Below are 21,375 nucleotides of genomic sequence, written 5' to 3'. Positions count from 1 at the left end.
GATCAAGACTATTATAGCTTTCACAATGACAGGCCTGCCAGTGAAGACCAGCAGAGAGAGACCAACCTAAGGAATAATTACCCACTTTAAATAGAAATATGAACAATTATGAACAAGACACAATTCCCCAAATTTAGAATTGTAATGATTAAAACTGGACACATTTTCAGTGGAGCCCACAACAAACTCTGTTTGTGCTCACTTGGTTTGTTGCGATCTGCATGGTTTACTGTGTGTAGTTCCACTGAAAACTGATTGTCAGTTTTACATTGCCTCTCTGGGCCTAGATTTTCGAATCTCTCTTAGCGCTAAGATAGCCATAATTGCCATTCATTAACATTAACTTACATTCTTAGCCCCTCTCTAGGCCCTGGTGTGTAAGTCATGGGTCCTTTTTTATCTGGAAACCATGGACCGACCCACATGTTTAATGGGCTTTGGATTTGTATCAGGGGTCAATTTGAGTTTTATAGTATATTGAACTGTGGGGAAATGTAGATTAGCATTGGTCCCTTTACTCTCTTGTGTAATGTTGCTCAGTGTCAAAAATGTGTAACATTAGGCTGATGGCTGAAAATTTTAATGTTGTTATTCTGGGTTATTTGACAGAAAACTATCTGCTGGGAAAGTGATGATATGCTGCTATGGCAGAGAACAAATATACTGACATAAACAAATCAGGGAAACACATGAAAGTACAAATGTTCCTATCTCTATTTCCAGATGTTCTTCACCTGCTTTGTATTGCACTGTGGGTGGAAATCTAGGAATAAATGAAAGAACACTTTGTATCTTCATGTGTTCCTTTATTTGTTTCCATCAGTATATATTGCCCAATCTACATTATTTGTGTAGGTTGAGATGTGAAGTATTGGAACGGCTTATTGTTATAAGAACACTCTACATCAAGATTCACAGGTTCTGTTTGCATACACACATGAAAAAGTCACCACAACTTATATATTTCATGAAAAGGTCATTTTGTCAGTCATGTCATGTATTAATTTTCTCTCTGAAATCAGTGAACATATTTGCAGCTATTCCATGGGAATAACACCCTTTCCATTGCCTCCTGTTTCTACATGTTATATCAACCAGTACATCAAGATGACCATTTATTAGGGCTGGCTAAAATGATTGAAACTCGGAAATTTTGATAGGAAATAATCGATCGATATTCATTTAACGATTATCAATCTGTATGATCTATATCAATAGACAGCCCTAACACTTATATTTCCTTTATAGTTGTACATCAGGTATCTTAGGTACAACAGATAATTCTTGACATGAGATGTGGTTATGGGGCATTTAAAATATTATCCTGGAAGTGCAGGACCTCCCTACAAAGCAATCTCAGCAGATCAAGGAACATAAGCCTATATTACAGTATGGGAGTGATGATCTGCTAACCGCTAAGATGGTTTTGTGAAATAGGGCCCTGGGTATGTATGACTGTTACTTTGTTCTGGGTAGGGCTGGCTAACATGACAATCGGATAATATTGTGTTATCGATAATATTGCATGTTAACTTCTGTGACAGAAAAAAGTTATAATTTTCTCACACAATCAAGGACTTTATTCATGGTCTGCTTCTAAATTATGTTCAGAACGCTGTCTTGTTAATAATCCATGGAAAAACATGTCACCACTCACCAGTGATGTGAAATATATATTTATTTATTTCAGACATGTTTGGCATTTTTGCTCAGTTGCATCTCCGATATTTAGTTAACGATTATTGATCTCTGTGATCTATATCGATAGTCAGGCCTAGTTCTAGGTGCAGGTATTTGTGGTATGCCTCATCACAGAAGTTGATAGATGGATACTGCCCGTGACTGGGACAGCAGCTGGTCCAGATGTTGCTGTGTGAAGTCAGTTGTGATGTAGTACATACAGATCTGTGAGCGTAGATGATTCCTTGTTGTTGAGTTTGAATAGTTAAATATGTGTATGTGAGTGTGAGAGAAACCAGAGGTATATTATTGACTGTGTCATTGCATTAAATATATGCAAATAAATGCAGAGAATTGACTAGTAGTATTTTATTGTCATCAAGAGAGTTGTCACGTTTTCAGCAACTACTGTTCAGAGACTTCCACAAACTGACACATACAGCATCTCAATCCAAGAGATGTATTCTACTTTTTCTATTCTGATATTGGTTCCACAACACCAGACTTCATTACAACTTTTGTGTAATCCCAGGAGGGGCTTTGGGGTTACTGAAACAAACCCCAAACATCAAGTCAGAGTCAAAGTCAATGTCATGCCAGACTCCTGCATTGTGAGTTCGAATCTCAATTTGCCCTGACTATGTGTATATTATTGTGGGCACCATACCAGTGGTTCGGGTGTTATCGAAATGGTAAACATCAAAGACCTTCATCAGATCTTCCACCTGAACCTGATACAACTAGAATCTTTGGCCTTATCCCAAACTCATTCAACTGCAACATTCCTTATATTACTGAGAAAAGTGTTGTAAACTCCTTCCACAAGGCGTTTGTCCTATCCTGGCTGAAACCTTGCACAAGAGTGGCAGAAGCAGCCTTCTTTATGGCTCATTCTCCACTAAACGTGCATATAGGTGGGTGTGGGTGCTGAGAAATAAAGTGTCTCATAGATTACCATTTGGTTAGGCAAGCTGCAGAGTAACGTCAGGGGAGCATGTTCCTGAAGTGGCTGGACTGTGCGATGCTTGTGCTGGTGTTATGGTCGTCAACATTCATATACCCCTTTCTGTGTATGGACAGACACGTTACTACATCACTTGTTAGCTGGGAGAACTATATACAAAACAACATGCACACATCAGATATTGATGTATTTTATTGAACTGTTGATACCTCTTGTAGTACAAAACACATGTCCAGTGGGTACATGTTGTACTTTGAAGTATGCTAAACAGTGTTTGGGTGATAAGAACAAACAGCTTCCTCTATTTATTCAATGATTACAAACATAACATTTTCTTCATAAAAAAGGGAATTGAACCAAGAAAGTACATATTTCTCCAGATGAGGCATTTGTCTGTGCACAATATGGTTAAAGAACAGAAAGATGAAAATATATTACCTTAACCTCTCCAAGAAACTATTTTCACCAAGAGTCAAATTGTCACGTATCTGTCACTCCCACGTCACGTATCTGGTTCACTATAAAACGAACATAAATAAACGAACAATCCTTTAACCTTTAAACTAACATGTAGGAGATCAACGCAGGATACAACTACACTAAAACCAGTGAACCCTCACGGATACAACAGCAGCTGAAATCAGTAACGTATCTGTTCACATAGTGGTCTTGGCATTTGTGACGGACTGAACAAGATCTGGTGCCATTTTGTAATACTTTCTGAATCGCCCAAGGGACGTTACTACAACTGGCATGATTATATCATGGAATGTACACCAGATGGCATCACGGTGGTCTGGCCATTGCAGTCAGATTTTACCTTGAACAGTTTTCTTTGCCATGAAGGATATAGAGGCACCGGCATCCTCCATATCAACCTCAAGCACGTGTCCTGGAAACCAGTCATCATCATCCTTCACAGCTAGCATACCCCCCACATTTGGGCGGTGTTAGACATGTATAGATGTAAACTCGGTATCTTTTGGCAGAACCCCAGGTGTATCTGATAATGTGGATTGTTGAGTTGAGTGGATTGTTGTAGGTCTGTAGTAGCTGCAGTGTCTGGTTCAGTTACGTTGGTTGTTACTGGCGTCAGCTCATGGGCAATCCATCCGTCACATGGTTGATTCCAGTTCAGACAGTTGTCACAGTAACAAGATGTCTCTCGAACAAAGATAACCCTGTCTCAAGAAGACTGTACAACATGAATCTTCACAGTTCCAGGGACTGTCTTAGATTTCAGTGAGGCAATTAGGCTGCCGCAGCATCATACTCATCCTGGGAGTAGAAAATATACCGGATTGTTTTCTCATTCTCAGATGCCCATTTGTAATGATTATGGGCATCCTGAATTGTACCTATGCCTTGTTTGATGGCATGTGCTGCCACACGTTTAGATGTCCCCTATATCCCATCGCACGGACCTTTACCATGTCCACATCAAAAATAATTCAATCTGGCTCGCATGTTGTCAATATATCCCGTGTGCTTTGCAATGGTGTTGAACATAAACCTGTTTCTGTACTGGGAAGATGGACTATCAATTCAGTATTGGATATCCGTGAGCTTTGGATAGAAAGTTTTCAATTCAGGTATCAGCTTCTGCAAGATGGTGTACACAGCATTAGCATTATGATAGCTGACACCTGACACATAGACCAAATTCTTATGTGTCACTCTTGATGCTATATAGCTGGAATATTGCTGAGTGCGGCGTAAACCTAAACTCAATAAACTGTGTCACTCCTGAAGTAAACAACAACTGGGTGTAATGGAGCTGCTGTAGCATTCCAGTATGCGGACTGAATTTCATCCATGGTCTAGCATATAAAGTCCGCAAAGTCCATCTGTATCACGGCATGTCCTTTGGGCAAATTTTTTTTCAGATTATGGAGCGCTTTGTATTGTGCAGCTACTCTTTCTAAGAAGACGTTGTACTGATGGGGTTGATACTGATAACGAGAACTGCTGCAGTACTGTAGGAGCTGTAGGGTCTGGTTCAGTTACGTTGATTATCATCAGATTTCTTCTTGCGTTCTCGATAGGCTTTTTTAATTTCGACCCCTGTTTTGGCCATGACTGTCTGCACTTGAAATTAAAACCCCATTTAGACTTTAGGAATCGTTGATGGTTATCTAAAACTAGAATTTCATGCTTTACCATCTAGTGAAGTTAGTGAAATCTGATAGAATGTGCAGCTGAAAATGTGCAACAGATACGTTACCAAATGCAACCATGAAAGATTTCAGTAAATCATCAATGCATGTTTATACAGTAAGCTAATTATAATCGTAATTTATAAATAAACCTTGCATTAAATAGTTAACATAACAAAAACCCAATATAGCATGTTTTTACAACATTTAGACTGGCGACGAAACAAGATTGCATGGACAATAAATACATACCTTTCAGATAGGTGACGTTCCTTCTCATGCGTCCTTCCTACTAACCAGAAATGCTTCTGTGATAAAAACATCGTTAATTATCACGTCAAACTTGAGTTCTTAACGCGGAAAATTCAAATTTTGACACGGTGGTAACGTATTGGTAACGTATCTGTTCTTAACGTATCTGTTGGACATAACATGTATTGAGATGTGTTGGACAAACAGTTAAAGCCAGAAAAGGGCCATAACTCCCAGACTACTCAACAAACTCCATGCACGATGATCATGTATGAGAGTCGGTGAAAGTAGGACGATTCATTCCAAAATGGGAGGCAACATATGTAACGTATCTGTTGATATTTTCGCGTACTTGTTACAGTTGAGAGTACTCTCTCAAAAAAACATAATATTGTGAAAGCATGCGTCAATCCACTGATTGTTAAATATTGTTTTCTATTCATTTGCGGTTGAGATGACATTCTAATTATTGTTATAAACCTTCAATTTTGATTTCATAATGCAACATGATTTTAGGTAACGTATCTGTCAATTATTTTGGCGACACCTACCTCTGAGCCAGGCTTGAAAAACACTGACATACTAAAGTATTGGAATCGTACTAAATATATTCTTCTGTTATCGAGTCAACATTAAGATCTAATATTAAGACAATTTGTTCACTATTTCGAATATGACATATATAATTGTTACTGCTCTGTTGGCTAGCGACATGCATATTTATGTAAAACTGGCACATTTAAGAGCCTGAAAGTAAATAAAATCAGTTTCTATAACTTCTGTTACACATGTTCTGACACTGTCATATCATAAGGTACACTTTGGTATATCAATTGCTCATTACCAACAAAACATTTTATAACTATTCCAAAGCGACGCCATTATCTGTTAAATGCACGTTTAGTGGAGAATGAACCTTATGGAGGTGTAGGTATTCTTAGAATTCGGAAACAATATCATTGTGTGATCTGAGAACATTGTACAAAGGGACTGTAATTTATTGCGATTATTGCTTCGAAAGTGTAAGTGTTCACCCTCGACTCTACTGCCCAAACAATGGGCCACCATGCACCCTCAGAATGAATGCTGCATGAATATTGCTTCACGCCATTCACTGTGAGCACCCTCTGGTAGCCATGTGTTGAAAGTGTTCGTTAGTCATGTCGAAGGCCGGGTTTGATCTCCCACATTGGTATATTTAGGTGTTTCATTCCATGATATTGCTAAAATAATGTTAAAACGGCGTCAACACATACGTCACTCGTCAGTAAAGAAGACGTCACACGATCTAACTTCAATCTATGAATCGATAGACAGAACACATACCTGAAACCTCAAATTTGAAACTTGCATTCTGCCAAGTGTGCCAAAACCATTGATCAGTAAATTGTAGCTGAATTTAAAAAACTGAAAACCTTAACCTAATCTGCATATTTCTCTTTTGTGCCGACTTCAAAAACTTCCTAAAATCCGCACAAAGAGATAATTATTCGCCTTGCAAAAACTTTAACATCTCTGAGATAAAAACATGCCACTGTTAATTTCAAGTGTACTGTCGGTGGTAATTAGAACCGGCACTGTGCTCCATCGTAAGTGTATGGCCGTCCAGGTTTGACGATGACGTCAGAACTCACCGTTGAATGCACATGCACAGAGATGCCAACCCTTACGCTTTGGGCGTAATTATTACGATTTTGAACATTAAATTACGCCATTACACTTAATCTGTGAAAATTACGCTTTTCTACCCGTTTTGCGAAAATAAATAAGTGGATAAAATTTCACAGGGGAATATTTTTCATAACGCAGGGGTTCAGAAATGGCCTTACACCGATAGGCATCGCTTTCTCTTAGCATTGCGCTCATTCAAATTAACTTGTAAGGAATTAAAGTATTTTGTGTCACCTGACCAACAATTTTTTATCTATGGAACTGCATAAAGATTGGTCACATGTATTTCTGTCTAGAGTCTTTCCTATTCATGTGAATAAACCTTTTTAAAAGTAATTTTTATAAAGTTATCACCTTTCACTATGTAAGTGTTTTAAGTACATGTATTACACTTTTTAGGTCCAAATTACACTTTTTGACCTCTAGTATTACACTTAGGCCCAAAATAGGGTTGGCATCTCTGCATGCAGAATGCCACTAATGCATTTTCTAAAATGCCGTGTTTTCAGGCATCCACTTGGGTGTGTAGATCAGGGCCCACTTGCACAGAGAAATCTTAGTTACAATCAATCTTAGGGCCTTACAATCAACTTTACAATCACCATACAATTGCCCTCATCCACTTGCACAAAGCCAATCTTAGCGCGATTGTAAGACCGCATGGATTTAAGATCGCGATCTTAGCTAAGATCGCACTCTTCAATGGTGGAGGTGCGAATTTCTTAAACTCGACTCCTGTCTACAGTTGTCTGCAAGTGCGCATAGCATACTGCGCAAATAGAGAGTGATACTGGTCCCTGAACACAATACATACCTCCCTCAATCGCACTTTGCAGAATTTTCATGAAAACATTCCTAGAAATCTTCGAAGGAAACGATTACGTGGACGATAGCATATATTTTTCTACATTTTAACTGTCTTGATTTATGAACTGAGAATGTGATATTTCAACCACGGAAATACCTACCCATGTTTTATGAAAATATTGAACTGCGAAAAAATGCATTCATAAATTTGGGTCTAGATTTAGTGACTTAATAATGATGAAAATTATAATAATATATCAAATATCGACAATATTTACTTATGATATAACACCTAAATGCATGATTTGCCACTGGTTGTCAATGAGACATTGTTTAATGCACAGCTGTTTTTTTTCCTTCTTTTTTTGTGTGTGTAAAATCCTAAATATACCCTAGAAGTATTGGTTTTCTCACAATATAACAAGAAAATGTAATATGGCTACAGAAGTGTTGTAAAGAATTCATGACAGGGGAAATACGAATATCAAATAATATATCGAGAGCGGTTGTTAAATACTCATTCACAGTATATTAATGATATGACCCTATTGCGTTGATAAATATTTTTCTAAAAGTGAAATTAAATTGAATCTTGATTTTGCACGTTAACTTGTATCTAATTTTTGATTACTTTAATGATTAACTAAGACAAAATCACTCCATCACCGAAAAGAAAATATCTTGAGCTCTGCGATTGGGCATGACAGACTCTACGGCAGCGGCATGAGCAAGGGGAAACCACTCCCATCTTGCCCATAAACTAAAATTATCTGCTCTTGAGTTAATGAAAAGGTCACGGCCATTGTTAATCGCACGCAGACACCATTTGCTAGTATCCTTCCTTGATTATCAAAAAGGTATGTTGTTTCACTCTTATTCCAACATTGAATCGGGAGGGAATAGTACTTTGTGATATCAACTCGATAGTTCTGTGGTTCACTACAGCAAATAACAATGTATCCGACGTTAAATCGGTTGTGCATTCTCCGTGTTGAAGTGTCGAGGCGAATCATACAGTACAGTTTTATGCAATATAATAGCAATCTCCAAACGTAAAGCTGATTATTTGCGTGAAACTTGAACACCATTTTGTCACAGACTACAATGATCTTAGCTCCTTACAATTGGTCCGGACCAATTGTAAGTTTCGATTGTAACTTACAACGATCTTAGCCTACAATCGCTTTGTGCAAGTCGATGGCGATTGTAGCCGAAGCCTAAGATCGCGATCTTATGGATTTACAATAATTGTAGCGCTAAGATCGTTCTGTGCAAGTGGGCCCAGGGCCCACTTGCACAGAGCAATCTTAGTTACAATCAATCTTAGGGCCTTACAATCAACTTTACAATCGCCATACAACTGCTCTAATCCACTTGCACAAAGCCGATCTTAGAGCGATTGTAAGACGGCGTGTATTTAAGATCGCGATCTTAGTTAAGATCGAACTCTTCAACGGTGGAGGTACGAATTTCTTAAACTCGACTCCCGTCTACAGTTGTCTCAAAGTGCGCATAGCATGCTGCGCAAATAAAAAGTGATACTGGTCCCAGCACACAATACATACCTCCCTCAATCGCACCTTGCAGAATTTTCATGAAAAAGTCCCAGAAATCTTAGAAGGAACCGATTACGTGGACGATAGCATATATTTTTCTACATTCTAACTGTCTTGATTTATGAACTGAGAATGTGATATTACAACCACAGAAATACCTACCCATGTTTTATGAAAATACTGAAATATGAAAAAATACATGAATAAATTTGGATCTAGATTTAGTGACTTAATTGTGGAACTTAAAATAACAAATATAAACAGTATTTCCTTATGATATAACACCTAAATGTATGATTTGCCAATGGTTGTCAATGAGACGTTGTTTAATACGCAGCTGTTGGGGGAGGGAGGGGTAAAATCCTAAATATAACCTAGAATAAAATACAATAAAACAATGGCTACAGAAGTGTTGTAAAGAATGCTTGGCAGGGAAATACGTGCATTAAATAATATTTCAAGAGAGTAGTTATTAAATACGTATTCACAGTATATTAATTATTTAACCCTATTGCGTTGATTAATATTTTTTTCTTAAAGTGAAATTCTTTTGAAACAGAAAATTTTAATACCCCATCATTTGTATATCCCTATTTGATGACTACTTGTATATATTTAAATTGCATAATCAAATTTAGATTTATGGATGAGAAAGAAACTTGATTTTGCACGTTAACTTGTATCTAATTGTAGATTACTTTAATGATAAACTAAGACAAAATCACTCCATGACCGAAAAAGAGATATAAGTATGTTGAGCTCTGCAATTGGGCATGAGAGACTACTACGGCAACGGCATATGCCAAGGGAAACCACTCCCATCTTGCGTATAAAGTAAAATTATCTGCTCTTGAGTTAATGAAAAGGTCACGGCCATTGTTAATCGCACGCGGACACCATTCGCTATTATCCTTTCCTTGATAATCAAGAAGGTATGTTGTTTCACTTTTGTAGCGCTAAGATCGTTCTGTGCAAGTGGGCCCAGGTGTCTTGCAGTGTTTTCATTCTCACTGAAAACGACACTACTGAGGATATCAGAGGCACAGAGATGACAAATAATCGGAATGCATTCCACAAGGGTGTCCGTCAAGACCGGTGGTGGTGTGTGGTACTGCAACCGTGAAGGTCCGGGTTAGAATTGATCTTTAGTTAATTAACCCATGCTTGTCGTCAGATGCGACTAACGGGATCGGGTTGTCAGGCTCGCTGACTTGGTTGACACGTCATCGTATCCCAATTGCGTAGATTGATGCTCATGCTGTTGAACAACTGCTTGTCTGGTCCAAACTCGATTATTTACAGACCGCTCCATATAGCTGTAGTATTGCTGAATGTGGCGTAAAGCTAAACTCAATCAATCAATCCTGTGGTCCTGTGCTTACAGCCAAGGTCATAAATCAGTAGAAGTTAAGCAACGTTGGTCGCGGACTGTCCTTGAATGGGTGACCGTGTTTGGCAGCTTGACTCCTGAGAATTTCTAGGACTTCAGTCCTGCCCCAAAACGAAGTATATGTGATACATGTGGTCTCACCTTAGGCAAGTGAGTTTGTTCATCAATTGCCTCTGTTCACCCAGCCGTGAATGGGTACCCGGTGGGATAAGTCATGTGACTATAACCTTCTAGCACCTCACAGGCAGCTTGGGCTACCCGCGGCAATAATGTGGTAGCGCTTTGAGCATGCACAAGTGCGTGGGAATAGGCGCTTTATAAACAGCCATTATTAAAACTGTCTCGCGTTACCTGGGCTACTATTAAAATGTATTCTGATATTCTGTTATCACTTATTTTTAATACAAAGATATAATAATCTGCAAATATATTAATTTTCAATCCAATTTCCAGCAGGCACTGTAAGATAACACCCAACGCTGCATAAATAAAAGTTAATAATTCAAAAGATTTATCATTTCGTTTTTTAATGATTTAAGGTTATGTAAATCAAATACAAAAGAGACATATACAATAATGAAATCTTTAGGCCTGGCATTTAGAAGTGATACACAAAAAGCAGAAAAAAATGTATGGATGTAACCTACTGCATTCTGAAGAACACTACGGTTCGTTATATATTCGTAGACGTTTCGGGGTATATTGGTATCACCTGATGAATGAGTAACAATATACTCCGAAACGTCATGTTCCTCAAAATACAGAAGCCTTTTCCTCACTTTACATACGACTATGGACAATGAAAATTTAATATCTACGAACACAACACCTTGTTTAAATAATAACATTAGTGCTTGAGTCTGATAGGTGTACGTCCACTCGTGCTTTCAGGTTTTGGGATGGTGGATAGATTACCACGGTATTAAGGGCAGTGTGTTCAGTGTTGAATCTGTAAGCGACATTCTGGCGATCTCGCGGCCTCGCTCTTTTGTCATATTTGGCTCGCTTTCAGTGGTCGTGATTACGAGAATGTCTCTTACAGTATTCCATAGTTCAGAGACGGCACATATTCTTCTGCAATGGCTGGGTGGAATCAGGACCCTTGGTTCCATGTCACCAATCCTCGGCCTTTCTGAGACGACAGAACTGACCCTTTGGTCCTTCCACGCCTGAGGGTAGCAGCGCCAAGAAGACGGGAGTATCGGCACCTGAAACAGGCAGAGAAAACAGTGTCATCCGGAACGTTTTACACCAGCCCTTCAGTTCAATGTACAGTACACAGCCCTGTCTGTTCCTCATTCAACTGTATTCACACCGGTCCTTCAGTTCAATGTACAATACACAACCCTGTCTGTTCCTCATTCAACTCTATTCACACCGGTCCTTCAGTTCAATGTACAATACACAACCCTGTCATTTTGTCATTCAACTCTATTCACACCCATCGTTCAGTTCAATGTACAATACACAACCCTGTCATTTTGTCATTCAACTCAATTCACACCCGTCCTTCAGTTCAATGTGCAATACACAACCCTGTCAATTTGTCATTAAACTCTATTCACACCCGTCCTTCAGTTGAATGTACAATACACAACCCTGTCAGTTTGTCATTCAACTCTATTCACACCCCTCCTTCAGTTCAATGTACAATACACAACCCTGTCAATGTGTCATTAAAGTCTATTCACGCCCGTCCTTCAGTTCAATGTACAATACACAACCCTGTCATTTTGTCATTCAACTCTATTCACACCCATCGTTCAGTTCAATGTACAATACACCACCCTGTCATTTTGTCATTCAACTCAATTCACACCCGTCCTTCAGTTCAATGTACAATACACAACCCTGTCAATTTGTCATTAAACTCTATTCACACCCGTCCTTCAGTTCAATGTACAATAAACAACCCTGCCAATTTGTCATTCAACTCTATTCACACCCCTCCTTCAGTTCAATGTACAATACACAACCCTGTCAATTTGTCATTCAACTGTATTCACACCCTCCTTCAGTTCAACGTGCAATACACAACCCTGTCTGTTCCTCATTCAACTCTATTCACACCCGCCCTTCAGTTCAATGTACAATACACAACCCTGTCAATTTGTCATTCAACTCTATTCACACCCGTCCTTCAGTTCAATGTACAATACACAACCCTGTCAATTTGTCATTCAACTCTATTCACACCCGTCTTTCAGTTCAATGTACAATACACAGCCCTGTCAATTTGTCATTTAACTCTATTCACACCCGTCCTTCAGTTCAATGTACAATACACAACCCTGTCATTTTGTCATTCAACTCTATTCACACCCCTCCTTCAGTTCAATGTACAATACACAACCCTGTCATTTTGTCATTCAACTCTATTCACACCCCTCCTTCAGTTCAATGTACAATACACAACCCTGTCTCTTCCTCATTCAACTCCATTCACACCCGTCGTTCAGTTCAATGTACAATGCACAATCCTGCCCGCTCCTCATTCAACTCTATTCACACCAGCTATAGCAGCAACTACTTGTAGCTGGGAGTGTGGTGGGTATTTACCTTGGTCGATGGTCAGCGGACCCTTGTGACTGGACATGTCTGTGTCCACGTGACCAGGGCAACACTGAAACAGACATGGTGACGTCATCTGAATTACAACAGTTATTACTCCATGGCCGTGTACGGATCACCTTATCATTGTTAGTCACTCAGATAATCGAATTATATAAAGCTTGCTATTTTGGATTTAAGAACATAAAGTAAGAACTGGATTTATCAGCAGGCATAATTCTTATATATGAAGACTTAGAACTCTCCCATTAGAAATCGTTTATTATGTTAATAATGGCACATATCATATTGAATACATAATGACAGAAATAACCAGGTACATTAAGATATAAATAACCAACATTCCAGAAAGTCGGAACAGCAACAGCTGACGAGTATGTCTCAATACCTATATACGTGTATATGAAAAATATGTATGAAACTGAAAAACACAGGCTGGTGACGAGACTTACACCATTGACAATTATATCCTCTCGCGGGTCTGCAGCGAGTTCTCGCGTGAGTATAAACGCCATCACCGTCTCACCGATCTTGGACGCCCCGTAAGCGGTGTTCGGCCAGCCCCGCTCTTGATGTGTTCCTGCGGCGGCATCCCTAATGTTGATAACATAGTGTATTTTATAACAACTGTGTTGGTTGACATTCATAATCAGTTCGCAGTGTGAATAATACTTCCCACAGAGGTTACTTGTCATATCTTCCTACGAACCTCTGTTCTAATACGGCGAACGCTTTAACCACTAGGCTACCCCATCGCCCCTCCTATGAAGACAGAAACACACCCGTAAGGAACATTTTGAGGAAATCCACTCCGGATGTTCGATCTGACGACACGGTTTAACATAGTGTCGATCCTTCTTCCCAAATATACTGTGAAAAAGTTGGTAGGTCTTGAATTAACATGATCGATGGTTAAAATTATCCTTTTGCCAGTTTTAAATATAGCATCTTTCTATTACATAACTGGCTTGTCCGTTAATGACTGTTATCACTGCAAACGTTTTCGCTTTCATATTCAACATCATATATGTAAAATAGACTGGACCAGACAAACCAGAGGTTGATAGCATGAGTGTTCATTTCAATTGAACTTTAACCACCTACGCTGCAGTTCAATAAAACAAAATTGGATATGTCGAAGCTCACATGTCACGAACAAAAAACGAGACCCGTGAAGATCCGGGTTAGAATTGATCTTCAGTAACCCCTTCTTGTCGTAAGGGGCGACTAACGGGACCAGGTGGTCTGGCTCGCTGACCTGGTTGATACATGTCATCGTATCCCAATTGCGTAGATTGATGCTCACGCTGTCGATCACTGGATTGTCTGGTCCAGACTCGATTATTTACAGACCGCCGCCATATAGCTGGAATATTGCTAAACTCACCCACACGAAAGGACAATACAACATACTGCATGTTAGGAAATGAACATGAATTCCAAGAACCATATGACCACCATTTGAAATGTACGTTTCATTTGGCTGACAAAGTTGCACATGTTGAAAGGTTTTGAAATATAAATGATCATTTAAGTGACTATGAATATATATCAGAGAGACTTGTAAATATCGTCATCGTTTTCAGGCATTTAATTTTCTTTTGTATGCAATAATGGCAAATGCTGTTCATTTGTGGCACACGAAAGGATTGTAAGGGAAAGGTTTACGGTGTATATAGGTATATAATAAAACGTCGGAGGGTGATAATGAGCTCTTGCCAATTCCAAAGGAAATATGGGTCCCCTGTCTGCCGAGGATGCACTCACTGTACAAACTCCGCCATCAGTGACTGCAATCCCTCCATGGTCAAGCTGGGATCTCGGAACTGCGCCTGTCGTTCTGAAGAACATTTATCCACCGCTCGCTTAGAAGCTTCGCTGGACACTATAACTACCCTGAAACAGAGATGTGTGTGTCAATATGTTGTACACGTTTAATAACTGACTAAAACAAGTACATTTAGTGGAACATGTCTTAGTCGAAGCTAAAATAATCTACATGTGTCGAATTATCTACCCTTCGTGCTAAAGAGAGTGCTGCTGTTTTCGGAAAATTGAGTGAGTGAGCGAGTTTGGTTTTACGCCACTTTAAGCAATGTTCCAACAATATCACGGCGGGGACACCAGAAATGGGCTTCACACATTGTCGACATGTCGGTGAGCGAACACTTCAACCACTAGGCTACCCGACTGCCTCTTCTATGAAGACGGAAATACACCAGTAAGGAACATTTTGAGGAAATCCACACTGGGTGTTCGATCTGACGACCGACGGTTTAACGCTGGTCTTAGGCGTGACTAGAGAACGCTAAAGCACTAGGCTAGCCCCTCCCCCGGAAAATTGAATTCAAAGAAACGATACATGGGTCACTGACTCAATTGTGGTGGCTGCGGTTGTTGTGGTAGTAGTAGTAGTAGTAGTAGTAGTGGTAGTAGTAGTGGTAGTGTAGTAGTAGTGTAGTAGTAGTAGTAGTGTATTGTGGTGATGGGGTGGTGGTATTAGAAGTAGTAATGGCTGTGGCAGTAGTAGTAGTAGTAGTAGTAGTAGTAGTAGTAGTAGTAGTAGTAGTAGTAATGGCTGTAGTAGTAGTAGTAGTAGTAGTAGTACTTGTGGTGATGGGGTGGTGGTATTAGAAGTAGTAATGACTGCTGTAGTATTGATTGTCGTTACAGACGACCAACCTGCCGTGAGGACGGAGAAGGGGCATCAGCGCCCGGGTAACGCTGAGAGTCCCTGTAAAGTTACATCTGACAGACTCCCGAGCCTGCTCCGAGAATGGCGCAGGTGAATCGCCCTGAAAATGACAACACATATCTTTAAGATGACTCAGTTTCAAGAAGTATCACATGTACACAAACTGATCGGACACCGTTCTACTTACACATGCAACTCACGTTAAATGTTATCATATGTACGACCTACATCTATATTCCAGCCTAATTTTTTCGTGTACCTTGTACGCCGAATACCTGGGTTTGAATCCCCACATGGGCACAATGTGTGAAGCCCACTTCTGGTGTCCCCCGCCGTGATGTTGCAGGAATATTGCTAAAACGGCGTAAAACTAAACTCAGTCAGTCAGTCGTGTAGCTTGTAAGCTATGGCAGCGTTATTGACCAGGACATCAAGCCCGCCGTAGTTGTCCCCCAGGAACGTCGCTAGGGCGTCCACGCTGTCGGTGTCGGTGATGTCCAGTTGATGGAAACGAGGCCGGAGTCCCTCCTGGTTCAGGTCAGCGACAGCCTGCTGACCGCGGTCATTATCTCGAGCTACATATGAGAGATTTTCCAAGGTTTAAATCAACCCTTCTCACATCCATAAGAAATCTGTGTTGAATCAAGGTGTCGATTGTTCAGTTCCAAGTAGTATCGTGAGCATGTGTTTATGGGTTTAAGAAGAAGTAACGAACCCCTTTCCACATGCATATCAATGTATGGCAATTACGACTATCTTAGTGCAAAGAGAGCTAAAATATAGGCTTAAAGTCGCTAAGACAGTCGTAAGTCTATGAAAATTGGGATTACGATCATCTTAGCGCTACGATCGTTTTGTGGAACGGGGTCCTGCAGGTGTCTACCATAATATGTTTTGGAAGCTGTTCTGTGAGTCCTTGAATGCTACACCCTTAATCAGACGACTTCTGAGTCGTAATGATTAGGGCTGTGCAATATTACCGGTAAACCGGTATATACCGGTACAGTATCTCGCGATACGATTATCGCCATATGGTTGAGATTCTGCAATATATTGGGTCATCCAGAGTTAGCTCCATTTGAATTATCTGCCCTTGATTTCCATAGCAAACAAATGTGCTCTAAAAGTGCCAAATATACTTTTATTTCTGTTGGTTTCATGTAACATTTTACAAGTGGAAGTGTCAATATAAGTGGCTCCAAAATTGCCAAATAGTCTACCAAATACTTTACGTTTTGTGGGTTTGAATGGTCTCATTTGGAGGAAATTAAGTGGCCTCAAATGGACCAATTTTTATTTGGACTTTTAGGCAGAGCCTCTGGCTCTGAGTGACCATTTCACAGTTCACAGTATTTTGTTATTTTTGTTTGTTTCATAATGGGGCATGTGATATCAATTTATCCTACAGGCCTGAGTCTTAGAAAAAATGTAGGACTGTATAATGACATTCCAGTCAAGGATCTTAGCTATTGGAGGTCACATGCGATTTTAATCTCAAGTAGTTCAACTAAATCTTGTTTTTGTTTCATTTGGGAATAGTTCATGTTAACACATTGAATCTGAATGAATCACATACAGTAACAATAATTACATACTGCACTGAAGTACATTCTGTTTAAGCAAACAACACTGACTATGAAAATCATGTTATACTATTACCTTTATCATTATGTTCGCAAAACGTTGGTGCAACATATTCCACATTAAGGCTCTATGTTATTTTATTTATCTGTAAACGATTGGTATACAGCCATACACAATGGGGACGGGGAGCCTGAAAGTATGGTGTAACGGAGAAGATGATGTCGCACAAAGAGAGCTAATATGAATTTATGATGTACGCACTTGGGCAGAAACCTTCCAGTCAATATATCACAAAATATATTGCAATATCTCTTAAATTATTGCAATATATCGCAATATGTAAATCAGAGAAAATATCCAGCCCTAGTAATGATATTAATAATATATATTAAACAGATGTTGTATCTGTTATGTTACATATATGCTATGTTATATATCAAGTTCCCCCGGGAAGGGAAAAATTTTGATGGTTATTGAACGATATCATATCGTAACGTTAGGAACGTTTTGTGGCGAATGTCATCGCGGTACGACATTCGTAAGCCTATGATAAACTATACAAACTGTAGAGTTTAGACAGGTCGTAACGTTACGAAAGCTTTGTGGATCGGGCCGCAGGATCCATAAAGTTGCGACCTATCGTAACTCTACAGTACATCATTGGCTTACAAATGTCGTAGCACCGGTTACGTAAAGTGCTTCAACTTCTTGTCCAAAATACCTTATTCTTCTGACTTTGCCAGTCTGAGCTAAATACCATGTTACAAAATCACTTTCTGTAACTTGGATAAAATAATATCCTGTACTACCTAGCAGTGTTCGACGTCAAAAAGTGAGATTATTTTCAGCAAAAACATATTAATCCTCTTGCAATTTTATCATACTTTAAAATATACTTTACGCCAGAGACAGACAACTCCGAACAAGCATATATGGTATATGCATTTACTCATTGCAATCAACACATTGACTGGAATATTTACAATGCTCCCGGTAGTAAACAGGGACCCGATCCACAAAGCGTTCGTAGGTCTATGTCATTCGTAAGTATATGACAAACTAAACAGTTACGATAACTCGTAACATTAAGACTGACTGACTGAGTTTGGTTTCACGCCGCTTTAAGCAATATTCCAGCAACATCACGGCGGGGGACACCAGAAATGGGCTTCACACATTGTACCCATGTGGGGATTCGAACTCGGGTCTTCGGCATGGCGAGCCAACGCTTTTACCACTAGGCTACCCCACCGCCCCCGTAACATTAAGAACGCTTTGTGGTTCGGGCCCCAGATTACTCTGATGAACACATACTATATATAACACTTTACGACTGATAGGCTGTAGAGTGAACTTTAATACACTACTCCCACTCACCTGTAAGAATGACGTCACCGTCAAACTGTTTGCACAGCGCCCTTGCAACACCAAACCCCACCCCCTTGTTGGCTCCTGTCACCTGAAAACAACGTAAACAACCGGATATTCTTTGTTTGTTTGTTGACTAACGCAACATGCCAGCAGGCTGAAGTGGCCTCTAACTACTTGATTCAGGACAAAACCAGTGATGGATGTTGTGAGCAGCGTCCAACGTTAACTCAGTCACCGATCCTGTCCACCCGATGCATTAGGTCCTTACGTGCCACCAGCATATGTTTGTTACTGGGAACTTATCTATTCCAGAATCCACACACGTGTTTAACAAAATACATTTCGCTTCTCCCCCCATTTATCGTGTTATAAAGTGCGGTTTTGCCCTGAACTATTATAGCTGAAGTACGAGAACGCTTGCATCCGACTGCTTAACATTATGGTGCTAAACGTGTTAGTTGCAGAGAAGGAGACTGTACAAGGCAATGACTGACGTGACCTTCACCTCGGTTACCAGGGTCACGCTTGATTACGGGGCGTCAAATTAAAATGACGGCGTGACGTAAGTTCAGCGTGGCGTAATGCAAAAAATATAAAGTACTGTCAACGGCCGTCGATCTTGTAGCGAAGCCTCTTAGAAGTATTCCTTCAGGTGGGTTTACAAGGCTAGATATTGTTGTCGCCTTTGTTTGAACTTTAACAAATAATAATTGTGAGCTCATCTCTCAAAATATTCCGGATGTATCCAAGATGTATAATCTGATGGGTACTCTTACTCCTAATTATACGTTAAATTGATGGCTTTAGCTGCTTGACTTCACAGAGTCGGTTGTATTAAACGTTCATTAGACCATCAGTAATTAATGCCGACTAAATGTATACTCTTTCATCAATGTGCCATTAAATTTTGGGAATTTTTTAATGTACCAAAACATATCTTAATATTTGATATATGTTTCATTTAATATATTTCATAAAAAATGTGCAACCTGTTTGACCTATTTGTCATTCACTGCTATAGTAACTGTAGCCATAGTTAACAATCAGTGTCACTTGTCAAATAACAACGTCTGATGACAATTCCATACAAAGTCCAAAATGCAGCTCGAGTGGTCGATATATGTCAGAGTTTAATTCCTAAACAAATGGCCACCCCAGTTAGATTAGCCGGGGCTTCAGTTTATTATGCATTGTTTTAAATACATTCTGACTATGTGAGCATTATAAATCCAGAAACAACACATGAAAAGAAAGTATATGTCAACTTGATGTCAGAAATAGTCAACACAGTTTGATCGATCAGAGCAAACTGTACATTCTACTTCATCAACGTTTGAAGCAATTGTGAGTGAGTTGGGGTTTACGCCTATTTTAGCAATATTCCAGCAATATCACGACGGAGGACACCAGAACAGGGCTTCAGACATTGTACCCATGTACAACCCGGACCTAACCACTAGGCTATCCCCTATGATTCAGTGACGTTCTACGTTCATTTATGTCAGAATAAAGCTTGACCTGAAACATCAAAGGTTCTGATTTTTAACTTTTATAGTTTGTTGAAAAGAAAACTGTAGAGCCCCAATGTAACCGCATTGCATTCTTTCCTTGTGCGCCCCGGGTTTTTCGTTTGGGAAAATTAAAGACACGAAACATCTTAAACATTAATACACCTGAGTTGTTTAATACAGTTAAGTTATATACTACCAGGCACAAAACAGAGCGACTGCCTGAGATACAGCATCAACAGCCACAACAACGTAACTACCTGAGACTAGACATTACTGGCCTGTCTCAGTACAGTGACCTTTTCGGGGACCGCCCGATACCAACTTGACCTGGGTGGCTGTGAGTGGAAGGGCAAGCTATCAATAACCTACGAACATAGATATGACAAAACTTTATGAATGATCAACTTCTTATTTGACAATGGCAACGTTTCGGTATAGATTCTTATACCGTTTTCATCCATAAAGTTTGGTCATCTCTATACCACCAACGTCTAGAATGTCACTCAAATAAATCAACATATGAACATCACTCGCAATGGCGGTTACAAATTTGATGTTATATGTCTATGGTAAATTACCGAGGCTGAAACAATGAATATAATGAAAAAGTGGCATTGGTCGAGTGCCATAGAAAGCCAAGATACAGCAACAGGACGCTTCCAACGTTAATCCATCTGCACAATTAAACGAGGTAATTGTGCTATTGTGACACATTTCAGTATAGAGAAAGAAATAAAAGATTTGATGACACTCGCATTGAAGAGCGTTTAAATAAGATGCGCCGGTTCGTAAAGTAAACAGAAGGTAAACCTACCACGGCTACAAGCTTGGACGACATGATCGCTTCTAGTGACGCTCAGTTGACCCGCCGCCGTTATAAGCCGTGTTTATCAATCACACGAGGTCAACAGATAGTGGGTTGTAGCTTGGTAGTAGTGTCACATGTTGAGGCATTCAATATTGTAGTGGTACATACGTGTTCGTATCGACAACAATCCTACTTTAAGGACAATAGCAATTACATGTTCTACAACAATCCTACTTTAAGGACAATAGCAATAACATGTTCTACAAAAATACTACTTTAAGGACAATAGCAATAACATGTTCTACAAAAATACTACTTTAAGGTCAATAGCAATAACATGTTCTACAAAAATACTACTT

The 21,375-nt window shown here is 39.5% G+C and overlaps 1 protein-coding gene across 1 annotated transcript; it reads right to left on the bottom strand.

The window, feature by feature from the left end:
* Nucleotides 1–10,981: 10,981 nt before the first annotated feature.
* Nucleotides 10,982–21,100, bottom strand: LOC124276035 (carbonyl reductase [NADPH] 1-like). The gene is made up of 8 exons (XM_046711677.1): nucleotides 21,023–21,100; nucleotides 18,704–18,785; nucleotides 16,141–16,317; nucleotides 15,730–15,844; nucleotides 14,815–14,943; nucleotides 13,500–13,641; nucleotides 13,036–13,099; nucleotides 10,982–11,684 (listed from the first exon to the last, which is right to left on the bottom strand). Exons 1-8 carry the CDS (start codon nucleotides 21,044–21,046, stop codon nucleotides 11,590–11,592), a joined length of 828 nt encoding a protein of 275 aa, XP_046567633.1. The 5' UTR covers nucleotides 21,047–21,100; the 3' UTR covers nucleotides 10,982–11,589.
* Nucleotides 21,101–21,375: the final 275 nt, after the last annotated feature.

Source organism: Haliotis rubra, unplaced genomic scaffold (genome assembly GCF_003918875.1).
Source record: "Haliotis rubra isolate DU_JTF1 unplaced genomic scaffold, ASM391887v1 Scf205, whole genome shotgun sequence".
Taxonomy (NCBI): Eukaryota; Metazoa; Mollusca; class Gastropoda; order Lepetellida; family Haliotidae; genus Haliotis; species Haliotis rubra.
The sequence above is the reverse complement of the archived record's forward strand: the minus strand, read 5'-3'. Positions and strand labels throughout refer to the sequence as shown.

Bases quoted from the DNA above. Each gene is read 5' to 3' on its own strand.
- LOC124276035 (XM_046711677.1), bottom strand. From the start codon at position 21,046: ATGTCGTCCAAGCTTGTAGCCGTG. The intron at 18,786-21,022 runs GTAGGTTTACCT...CGTTGTTTTCAG, and splicing joins CGTCCAAGCTTGTAGCCGTG to GTGACAGGAGCCAACAAGGG. The intron at 13,642-14,814 runs GTGAGTGCATCC...TATCAACATTAG, and splicing joins CTGATGGCGGAGTTTGTACA to GGATGCCGCCGCAGGAACAC.